Genomic DNA, 12,090 nt, shown 5'->3' on the forward strand with positions numbered 1-12,090 from the left:
AACATACACTGCTTGCCATAGGAAATTAAGAACAGGTATGGGTACAATATGGACAAAAATCGTAGAAGGGCTGACACCAGTGGTTCATGCCTATAATCCTTACCTACTCAGGGAGGTTGAGATCTGAAGACCCTGGTTAGAAGCCAGTCCAGGTATGAAAATTCTGTGAGACTCTTATCTCCAAGTAACCATAAAAAGCCAGAAATGGAACTGTGGTTCAAGTGATAGAACACTAGCCTTGAGCAAGAGTTCAGTGCACACACAAAATAGAATCAAAGAAGGTAAAACATGATTCCCTTCCCTGAGTGATGGTATCTTTGTTTTCCCATTAGAAACCATGGTGTCCAGAGGAACAGCAAGCACATGATGCTTAGAGGTGTTTATAGTATAGCTTGCTGAATAGCCAAAGACGTCCGAACACACTGTAATATAGATAAGGTGATAACAGGCCTACTTTATTTTTTTTAACCAGTGGTAAAACTGTGTAACTTAAAAGCACCCAATAGATTTGATATCGCATCCTAGTTTCATTGTTTGGCAGTGAAGGAAATAGGAAGAAAACAAAACAAAACAGCCTATAATATGTTACACCAGGATATAAAAATATAGCTTGGTCTGTTTCAGACTCAAGCTTTGTCCTGCTTTCTGTACAAATAGCACATATTCCATAATGGCCAAGAACACTAATGCAAAAAAAGAATTCTTAGGAAAAACAGGTGGCTCTGCAATATTTGTGTAACAATATAAGGCTCATGAGTTTTTTTTGTTTTGTTTTGTGTTGTTTCTGCAATATTATAGAGGATGGGACCTGTGTGCCATCCTTCTTTGTATTATATATACTTGAAAAAGAAAAATGATGGAAGTGTTTTGTGGGGTTCTTATCAAAACATTATTTCTAGAAAGAATCATATGTAACTTTGTATTTGTGCCAGATGTAGAGCTTGAATTCTGGGCCTAGGCACTGTCCTTGAGTTTTTGTACTCAAAGTTTGCATTCTACCACTTGAGCCACAGCTCCATTTCTGTATTTTTGGTGGCTACTTGGAGATAGTCTCAAAGATTTTTCTGCCTTGCTTGGGCTGCACGTGACCCACTGGTACGTGGCCTTCATTTGTTTTTGTTTTTCATTTTTCTTAATTTTCTAAAGATGAATTTCATAATCAGAAAAATTATGTATTTTTAAACAATGAATTGTAGAATGAATATTATCGTAAATATATGTATGTTGCTATGCTCATGTCTGGCATACTAGTGAGTATTCCAAGCCAGAAATTCACTGAGGGAAGAAAAGTCTGCCAGTGGGTTTCACTTGGGAACAAAAGTTACAGTTTTGGTAAGTAGGGTGAGGCTGTCTTTCTGAAATATAAATTTGCCTTCTGAGCAACCTTCCATACCTATATTGTAAGGGAATGAGGTAACCTACAAGCAAACTCTGAAGAATACATTTTTGAACTTTTATTACACAAAATTTCAAACATATACAAAAGTATAGAGGATAGTATAATGAATTCTCAAACATCCATCACACCACTCCAATAATAATAAAATCAGAACCAATCTTATTCCATCTATGCACTCACCTACCCCACTCTCAGATTATACTGAAGCAAATAGCAATACCATACCTGTCCATTTTTCAGAACATTTCTCTAAAAGGTAAGAATTAAGAAAAAACATGTCCACAGTACTGACCATATCACACTTAAAAATAAATTGTAAGATGTGTTTTTATTTCAAATCCTGTTAAGATTTTGAGACACAATCAATACACTTCACTAGTACCATGAAGCAAGGTGTAACACTGAAACGGAGTTCAAGCTTTACCCAAGGTAATTGCTTTATAATGCAAAAGAAAAAAACTACCATATTTTGAACCTTTGCAAAGAGCTGAAGAAGAGTGCTTACATCACAGAGCTACCCCATTATGGCCAAATTCAATGAACATCTGAGCTTTTCTTAAAGTTGTTCTCCTAGAAACAGCTAACCCAAGACCCCTCTTCAAATCCTTCATTTTCTGTTCCCTCTTTACACAGCAGTGTCTTTCACAGTGCTCTTTTCCAATGGTCTAAGGGACAGTGTAGCATTCCACCAGAGAAACCTGAATTTTCACATACTTGAAAGCAGGTCCGAGGAATAGCCAGCTGAGGATATAGAAAAAAATTTGGAAACTAGGGCCAACTGGGACACTAAGTGGCAAAAGGAATGTAGGCAAACTAAATGGAAAAATTAAGTTTGAAAGTGCCTATCTATGCACTTGGCTCTGGCATTAAATAATACATTATATTGAATCTGCAAAGTGAAAAAAGCAATGTTTTCTTTGTAAAGATGTTAAGGGGGCATGTAAGCAGTGATTAGAGCACTGCAAACAAAATTAAATGTATTATCCCTATGTTATTTTAAATTTTTAGAAAAACACAATAATATCGTGTTTATTGTATTTATTCTTACCATTACCTTTATGGCAAGTGGGGTATTTTGAAAAAAATTTTAAGCAACTTAACAACAGTACAAAAACACTAAAGTGTTACACGAAGGACTGATTCTACAAAATGTTGCCTTAAGTGAATGGCATACTCTTTAAACTGCAAGCCACTGTTTGGTATGACATAGAAATATGAGTAATAATTCGTGTCCTTGAACATCTTAAACTGTCTTGAAATGTTTCTGAAACACCTGAATCACAAAAGCCACATGTATGGTGCTTAGACAGCATAAACTCTACTAGCACCAGATTGGGAGGGGAATGTTTTGCCACACAGGGATTACAAAATATTAATTGAATCAAAGACCTTCAGTTATGCCAACCATATTTCAAGTAGTGTCTCAGATGCAGAAAATGCAGAGTAAGGAAAAATAGTCTTTGCTCTCAAAGATACAGTCTAATGGCAAAGGCAGACACATCAGAAAAGCACAACAAAAGGCTATAGGTGCTGAGTTAAAGTCTGTTCACGTACAACAGTACAACAACCAGAGCAAGAAGAGTCAGTGGAATAGACGGGGAAGGAATGTCCCAAGATGTAAGAGGAAAACCAGATGAGCTGTCTCCTTGGGAACGTTAGAAGTTGACAAATCCATCGTGCAGTGGATTCACATCAATGATTCCCGAACATCTTTACTGCTCATCTGAAAAGAGATACAAGCATATAATTAGGAGCTTTACATTAACACCCCACTGACAAAATTGTTGAAGATTCATTAGGTAGATCAACATCTTGTTGCAAAATTAAAAAGTCTCAAGAAACTCATGATACCAGAAGTTTTGCAAAAGGAAATATTCATTTAAGGCATAAAACGGGCCAGGAGTTTGGCCTAGTGGTAGAATGCTTTCCTAGCATGCACAAAGACCGGGGTTTGATTCCTCAGTACCACATACATAAAAAAAAAGCCAGAAAGTGGTGTTGAGGCTCAAGTGGTAGAGCTCTAGCCTTGAGAAAGTCCAAAGACAGTGCTTAGGCCCTGAGCTCAAGCCCAAGACTGGAGGGAAAAAAAAGACATAAAACAATCCTAGAGATTATGTTCTTGACTCTAGGCTAATGAAAGTCATTCAGGCTGATGACCATACAGTGACACTAACAGATTAAATCCAATTGTAGGAACCTTGATATACAATAGGATTTAGGCCCCAGTCAGAAAAGGCTGCTCCCTGTAGATGTTTATGAAGTATCTATTTTTATTATGTCTTGTGATAATTTAAAAAAATATGAGCAGGAGATAATTAAATAACTTAACTAGAGCTATAGAATAAGTAAGAACTGGGACTAGGTTTGTCTGACTTCCAATGTAGTTTTTAATCACATCAAGTTCTCTCATAAAAATGTCATATTTTAATGCAATCTCCATAGTGATTTCCAGTTTTCATACTGCTGTTTGCTAAAAAAATGTTTCAAGTCTGCTAAATATAATATGGTAAATTATCTAGAGAAAACTACAAAAAAATACTGATGAAATTCTTTTTGCTAGTATCTGGCAGTTTCTTATACAAAGGAAGCCTGAAAGTGAAAGCTCTAACCATGTCAAAAAATTTTATCTCTATAACTACGTTTAAAATTAGTAAGTGTAAACAAAGTGCTAGTCTTATATGGAGCTCGTCTTTCCTTTCTTGCAGTGCTGCAGTTTGAACTCATTTCCTTAGGCAAGCAGGTGGTCCATTACTTGAGGTACACATATCTTAAGTGAATCTATAGGAAACAAAGTAAGAAAACAATTGAGGGGCTGGGAGTTTGGCCTAATGGGAGAGTGCTTGCCTAGCACGCCTAAAGACCTTGGTTCGATTCCTCAGTGCCACATACATAGAAAAGCTCGAAGTGGTGCTATGACTCAACTGGTAGAGCACTAGCCTTGATGAAAGGCCAAAGATAGTGCTCAGTCCCTGAGTTCAGTTGCCCAGGCCTGGCAAAAAAAGCAATTGAAGTGAACACTTTCACCTCTTTACATGTTTTCTTTAAAGTGTGTATAACAAATTTCATACTTGCATACACATAAACATTTCCAATAAATCTAGGTATCTACATTTTTCTGTTCTCTTTACTCAATTGCAGGAATAAAACACTTGACCACAGGGTTGAGAACTTAGTGGTACAGTGTATGCTTCAGTCGGAATCACCAAGACAAAACATGCTTGACCAACTGAAAATGGAAGCTATTTATACAATGTGTAGAAAATAAAATCCTGATTTATAACAGAAAATCACAATTACCTGTAACAAAAGCTTTTTCCTTTTTTATTGAAGAACAATAAAATGTAACTGTACATTTTTGTACAATCATAGAAAATAATATATAAGTGGCTTCTATCAGTGCCAGGAGGGAAAAAATAATCCTAGTGATACATTACTTTTATGGAAGACTAAACTGATAGGAATATCCTATATGCTACTCTGGTAATTTGTTTTATCCCCAGATTACTGAGTCATAAAAAGAGCATCCTGGGAGCTTATAACTATTGGACAAGACTTTCATATGGCTTTACAAAAACTACTTAAGTCATACTGAAAAAAATATTCTATAAAATCCACTTAAATGATACTGAAAATGTTCTAAAATCTATTTTGTATATGTATGTATACGTATATGTGTGATTATATATGTATATATATGTATGTATGTGTGTGTATATACACATACCAAGCCTGGTATAGGTTACACATCTGCTTGGAACCCAGCTACTTAACTGGCAGAGATACAAGGATTGAAATTTAAAGCCAACCGGGGCAGTAAAGTCTTAGGACTCTTATCTCCAATTAACTGCCATAAAGCTAGAAGTAGAGTTGTGGTTCAAGTGGTAGAGCACTAGTCTTGAGCAAAAATTGCTAAAGGACAGCAGCCAGGCCCTCAGATAAAGCCTCACTACTTGTACACACACACACACACACACACACACACACACACACACACACACACACACACACAAATGGGGAAATGCTGAAACACATTTATAGGCTAACCATTCTTAAGAACAGTTTATACTATTTATTTTACTTTTGTCAGTTACATAATTTAAGAACAAAATAGGATGACATATTATTGCCTCTAATAAAATCAAGTGCAATTTAAGACTCCAAAGTATTTCTGATGGTTTTTCTGGTGGAAGAGCCTTTATGTACACAAGCATCTGGAAAGTAGAACCCAGTATGTCTGTCTGCTGATGTTAATGAAAATTTAATAGTCTTCTTGTATATCTAGGTTACTGGTGGTGAAATCTCAGTATCTACTTGATTGAATAACAAAAGCCAATTTGATGTTAAATAAATATATGCTTCAAACATCTGTTCATTATGTTTCAGTTAGAAGGAACAAAAATAATAATTAGATTATACTATATGTGGGGGTACTGTGATTGAACTCAGTGCTGCTATTAGCTTTTTCAATCAAGGCTGACACTCTACCACTTGAGCTACTGCTCCACTTCTGATTTTCTGCCGTTAACTGGAGATAAGAGTCTCATAGAAATTACTGCTCAGACTTTCTTTGGACTGCAGTCCTTAGATTACAGCCACTCAAGTAACTAGGATACAGGCATGAGCCACTAATACCCAGCTGGGCCTTGCACACTTGCTTGGTTTTTTTCCTCTCATGACTGGCATTCAAACCTCAATATTGCAAAATAAAAAAGCCCCAACTTTGTTAAAGCTGAGTGCCAATGGCTCATGCAATACTCGGGAGATCAAAATATTGCTATTCAAAGCCAGTCTGGGAAGCAAATTGCATGAGACTTTTATCTTGAATTAACAAACAAAAAAGCTGGATGTGGAGCTGTGGCTCAAGTGGTAGAGCACTAGCCTTGAGTGAAAAAGTGAAGTCCCTGAGATGAGGCACCAGTACCTGCAAAAAAGAGAGACAATTTTGTTAGTATAGTATTTTATAGTATAATAAAATATTTTTCCTCTAACAAGCTGAAATATAATGAACAGATATTCGAAGATAGTCCTATGGATTTTTCTGCTCCAACTGGCATTTAATCACGCATGGTCCTCCTCAGATCTCATTATCATGAATAACTAGGATTTCAGGTATGAACTACAATTATTAGGCTGTCATATTTTAAACTACCTTTATTCCAGTTTACTATTTTATTTGAAAACATTAGTGTGAGAATGTTTGATGATCTGATACTTATATTTTATGTCAACTTAAATGTAAAGTAAATTTTTTAAAAAAGAGAAATCATATTTCTTTAGAAAATATTATGCATGTTTTAGTAGCATAACAATATAGAGTTGTGAAATTACAATTCAAACTCAATGAAGAAAAATATTACAGTGCTAAAAGTGATAAATGGCAAAACCACAACAGGTTTGCAAAAGGAGTATAGATGTCATTCAAAATCAAAAACCATTCCTTAATATTAAGTGACAAAATGCAGTATAGATATCAGAAGTAATTCATGAGCATTGGGACTAAGAAACGTTTATTTTTTTATCTGCATTCCAGTGATTTATGCTTACTATGTGCAAATTCGTTAAAGTCTATAATTAAGATTCTATGCATGACTCCATATATATGATGCATGTCAGCAAATCATTTTTTTTTTGCCAGTCCTGGGCTTGAGCTCAGGGCCTGAGCACTGTCCTTGGACTTTCTCAAGGCTAGAGCTCTACCACTTGAGCCTCAGCACCACTTCTGGCTTTTTTCTATATGTGGTACCGAGGAATTGAACCCGGGTCTTCATGCATGCTAGGCAAGCACTTTAACCACTAGGCCAAACTCCCGGCCCCAGCAAATCATTTTTGAATTCACTGTATGTCCAGTAAGTCTTTAAAATTTAAGAATCTTCTTGTATAGCTATGTTACTGGTGGTGAAATCTGTTTCTACTTAATTGAATAAAAAAGCCAATTTGATATTAAAAATATATGATTCAAATATCTGCTCATTGTATTTCAGTTTGCTGGAAGAAACAAAAAATCATTAGATTATATTATATGATAAACTTGTCTTTTTTGTGTGGGTACTGGTGATTGAACTCAGTGCTGTCATTAGCACTTTCCATCACCAATAGTTACTTTCCAAAGGAAGCTTTTCTTCCATCTAATTTCAGACGTAACTCCATGAACAGAGGAAGTTCTAAAAGAGAGACAGGTATTTTAGAAGGGGTCTTTCCTGTCAAGCAAGTATTAAAGCCAAGGCAAGTGCTCTAAATTGAGCACAACCAGCTCTGGGCTGCAAAAACACTTGCTCCAGGTCCATGAGGGAGACTGTTCAGGTGTCCAAAGATCTCGGGAAGCCCATGACAGCTGAGAGGGAGGGGCACGAACCCACTCCATCAGGATGCGGCCACCTATCAAGTCGCACACTCCTCTGCTTGCTAGAGTTAGCAAAGTTTCACCGGATTTACAATAAAGACAAGAGAGACAGCTTTCCATCACGCACCGCCCTGAGAGAAGCAGGGTTCTTCTAGCCACGCCAACCTGGCACATGCGAGCCCAGAACACAGGTTTCACGGGAAGACATGTTTTCCTAGCAATTACCCAGAAATACCTATTCTCTAGGGCAAAACCCTCATAAAGCCTCCAGGAAATGGCCGTGTCAAGTCAGCAGTGAGGAATTACCCGGTGTGAAAATTTCCTGAAAATCCAGTCATCTGTCTGCCTCCCTCTCTTTCTCTCCCCACGTCTCTACAGAAATAGACAAAGAATTGTCTCGTCAGGAACAAATGCGAACCCATCTCTGAAGCTAACCCTACCGCCGGCCGCAGAAAGCACAAGATGTACAATTCCCAATTTCCCTAATATAAAAAGAATCCTTGCAACCACCCCCACCCGAGAAGGGCTCGTGACCGGCACGACGGCTGCAGAGGAGAAAATGACTTGGAAAAACAACCCGGGATACCTGCTCCCGCCCCCGCCCGGCCCGCGACCAGGCCGGCTGCAATTTAAAGGCCTCCGCCAGGAAGGAGCGAGCCAGCAGCCGCCTGGCACCCGAAGTGCGCACGCACCCGCGCGCACCAGCATCTGGGAAACGACGAAGGGGGGAAACCCGAACCAAAACATCAGCGGCCCGCACCGCCGCCGCCCCCACGGGCATGGCCGGCCGCGAAGGCTCCAGGCCAGGCGGGGGGGGGGCACTGCAGTGTCACCCAGAAGCGATCTCCATCGCCTCTGCGGAGGGCTGTGCACACTGTCCCCAGCAGCCTGGCAAGGCAGACAGCTCGCAGCGTGACTCGGAGGTCCGCCTGCCAAGCAAACAAAAGAAGCCTCGCTCCTGCCGGTGCAACCGGCCGTACAGGGCAGCGGCGGGGCTCCCGCGGGCCGGCGGCCACCGAGGTGGCGGTGGTGGCGGCTGCGCCACGGGGTGAGCGGGACTTACTGGGTCTGGCTCTCCGGCGGAGGCAACGGAGGGGCCACGGAGTTTCCATTGGTCGGGGAGCCGCCCAGCTTCAGCTTCTCCAGGTACGCGGCGTGCACGGGCTTGTGGCACTGCAGGATCTTGATGGCATCCTCGATCTTGAACCACTCGCGCTTCCGGCCGATGCTCAGCGAGTCTTCCCAGTCTTCCAGCAGCTCGGTGACGGTGAGGACGTACACGTAGGTGCGGTGTTTGCGGTCTTGGTTCTGCTCGAAGACGCCCAGCAGCCGGCCCAGCTTCCCCTTGACGCCAGCCTCCTCGTACACCTCGCGCACCGCCGCGCCGCCCGGCTCCTCCTCGGGCTCCATGCCGCCGCCGGGCACGATCCAGCGGTCCGGGTAGCGGCTGCTGCTCACCAGCAGCACCTCGTCCTCGCGCTCGCTGCGGAAGCACAGGCACGCCGCCCGCTGCTTGAAGCCCTCGGGGTCGTAGGTGCGCGTCTGGTTAGGCTTGCACTTCATCCTCGGGCCGGCTGCGCCCTGAGGGCCGCGCGGGGACGCCAGGAGCTGCGGTGGCTGCTGCAGCGGGTGGAGACAGGGCCGGCCGGGCGGCGAGGAGGGAGCGGGCGATGGAGCGGACGAGGGCAGGAGACGGCGGCGCCTGTGCTGCGAGCAGAGCTGAGCCGCGGGGAAGATGAGGCGGGCGGGGGCGGGCGCGGGCGCGGGCGCGGGTGCGGAGGCGGGCCGGCGTCAGGCAGCCAGTCACTTGGGCCGCGGGGCGGGCAGCGCGGGCTGGGCGCACAGAGGGTCCTAAGCCCGCTGTCTGATTGGAGGCGTCGCTTCCGCCGCCCCCTCACGGAGTCGGGAGCCCGCGGCGCCCCACAGCCCACCGCGTCGCTGGTGCGCAGCTCTTGCTCCCCCCTCTAGCCTCCGTCAGCTGCCCAGACAGGGGTTGAGCGAGGTGAGGCGAAACCGCGTGCGCGTTCGCAGCCCACAGCGCGTGCGCGTCGCGGTATTGGGCGGGGGGCGGGGGTCTCCCTGCTCCCGCAGCGCGCGCCCCCCCTGGGCACATTGCGCAGGCGCCCGGCACCTCTGCCGCTGGGAACCTCCTGCCCACGGACTGCGAGTCGCCGCATTGTGATGGCCCAGAATCCTCTCCACGTGTGCATCCCAGCCAGACACTGGTGTGGCGCTGCCAGACATTGCACATCCCCTTTCCCTCCCCATGGCCCTCCCGCAAATGTTCCCACCCACAGCTAGACCATGCAGAGGCTGCCATGATGCTTATTGATAGGAAGGGCAGGTGTCATCAAAATGACCATGGCGTTTCTGGCAGGAAGTGCGGCTTTGCTGAGTCACACACAGTTTTCTCTCTTCAGGTTCTCCACCTTGTCAGTGCAGCCCTTAATTCAACACATTTCTTTTTTTTTCTTTTTTTTTAGCCATCCTAGAATTTGAACTCAAGACTTTGCAGGTGCCCTGGGATCTGAGCTATTCCCCTGGCCCTGTTTTGCTTGGGTTATCTTTCAAGATAGGCTTTCCTTCATGCTCAGGCCTGCCTGGATCAGGATCCTCCCATTTGTGATTCCTATGCCTAGTAGCTGGGGTGACAGGTGCCAGTCACCAAGGCCAGACCTAGGGTGGAGATGAAGCCCTGGGAACTTCTCTCCTGGACTGGCAGGGAATTGCGATTCCCAGATCTCAGCTTCCACAGGAGCTAGGATTCTAGATTTGAGCCACAATTCCAGGCTAACTTTTTTCTAAATCCATATTTACAGCTCTGTTCCTTGGTATTCTCATTTCAGCCCTTCATATCCTCTATGAAGCTGATATAACTCACAACTGGACAACCATCCGATTGATCTTAAGTCCGAACTACCTCCGTCCACACAAACGTATCATCCATTATTGTCTTTTTAAAATATCTTTTAGTAGTTATACAAATGGCCTCATTTCAACATGTCAATTTGTTAGTGTCACCTTTCCTTTCACTCTCTCACCCATTACAAACCTACCCATCCCTTCCACTTTTCTGGTTCCACTGTCACATATGTACATTGAGTATTATGTATGTATTCACCCACCAGGCCTCTCTCCCCCTTCCTCTGTCCCCTTCTCACCCACCAGATGATGAACTGAGAGTTGAAATGAATGCAAGGCAACTGAAACAGCTTTCTTTCGTGCTAGACATTTAGGAAAGCATGCCCATGGAAATCCCTTTGTGGCATACATTTTTTTTTGAACTCTGGACCTGGGTTCTGTCCCTGAGGTCTTAGCTCAAGGCTACCGCCTTATCCCTTGAGCCACAGCACCACTTCGGGTTTTCTCGTGGTTAATTGGAGATAAGACCATGAGGGTCTTTAGTGCCGGGGCTGGCTTTGAACCAAGATCCTCAGATCTCAGCCTCCTGAGTAGCTAGGATGACAGGCATGAGCCACCGCACCGGTTGTGGCATACATTTGTACAGCATGGGACTCAAGCAAGGCCACTTGGCAACCTCAGAGCTCCATTATTCCGTGTCCTCTAGGCCAAGTAATGACACTCCAGACCCCAAAATTTAGCAATCTAGAACATTTACTCACTTTTTCTATTTCTTCACAACCTTTCCTTAATTGTTAAAAACAAAGACCAGTTAGGTGTTGGTTGTTCACACCTGTAATCCTAGTTATTTAGAAGACTGAGTTCTGAGACTCTCAGTTCCAAGTCAGCCAGGCCAAGAAAGTCTGTGAGACTCTTATCTCCAGTTAACCATCCACAAAAAAGCTGGAGGTGGAGCTGTGGCTCAAGAGGTAGAGTGCTAGTCTTGAGCAAAAATAGCTCAGGCCCAACACTCTCACACAAGCACACACACACACACACACACACACACACACACACACCACCACCACCACCACCACCACCATTTTTAATTTTTTTCCAATCCTGGGGCTTGAACTGAGGGCCTGGGCACTGTCCTTGAGGTTTCTCAAGGCTAGCGCCCTACCACTTGAACCACAGCACCATTTCTGACTTTTTCTGTGTATGTGATACCATACATCAAATCCCGGGCTTCATGTATGCTCGGCAAGTACTCTACCATTAGGCTAGCCACTCCACTTCCGGTCAACCACCATTTATAAAAGTCAACTGTGGTAAGGAAATGGAAAGACTTGGGAAAAAACCATATTAAGTGAAGTAAGCTAGACCCAAAGGAACATAGGCTCAATGATTTCCCTCATTTGTAATCATTAGTACACACCTAAGACTCTCCTAGCAGAGGACTACAATAGCACAAAACCTAGATACATAAGGCAATATAGGATGAGACTAA

At 43.3% G+C, this 12,090-nt stretch overlaps 1 protein-coding gene across 2 annotated transcripts; it reads right to left on the reverse strand.

Moving 5' to 3' along the window:
* Positions 1–1,439: 1,439 nt before the first annotated feature.
* On the reverse strand, positions 1,440–9,487 carry LOC150040769 (diphosphoinositol polyphosphate phosphohydrolase 3-beta). Of its 2 annotated transcripts, XM_090326197.1 has the most exons (2): positions 8,803–9,485; positions 1,440–3,122 (listed from the first exon to the last, which is right to left on the reverse strand). In XM_090326197.1, exons 1-2 carry the CDS (start codon positions 9,300–9,302, stop codon positions 3,119–3,121), a joined length of 504 nt encoding a protein of 167 aa, XP_090182323.1. In that variant the 5' UTR covers positions 9,303–9,485; the 3' UTR covers positions 1,440–3,118. The 2 variants fall into 2 exon arrangements, with proteins under 2 accessions (XP_090182323.1, XP_090182324.1); XM_090326198.1 differs by lacking the exon at positions 1,440–3,122 and having other exon boundaries at positions 8,799–9,487.
* Between the last annotated feature and the right edge of the window lie 2,603 nt (positions 9,488–12,090).

This window comes from Megascapheus bottae, chromosome X (assembly GCF_031878675.1).
Source record: "Megascapheus bottae isolate mThoBot1 chromosome X, mThoBot2.hap1, whole genome shotgun sequence".
NCBI classification, from domain to species: Eukaryota; Metazoa; Chordata; class Mammalia; order Rodentia; family Geomyidae; genus Megascapheus; species Megascapheus bottae.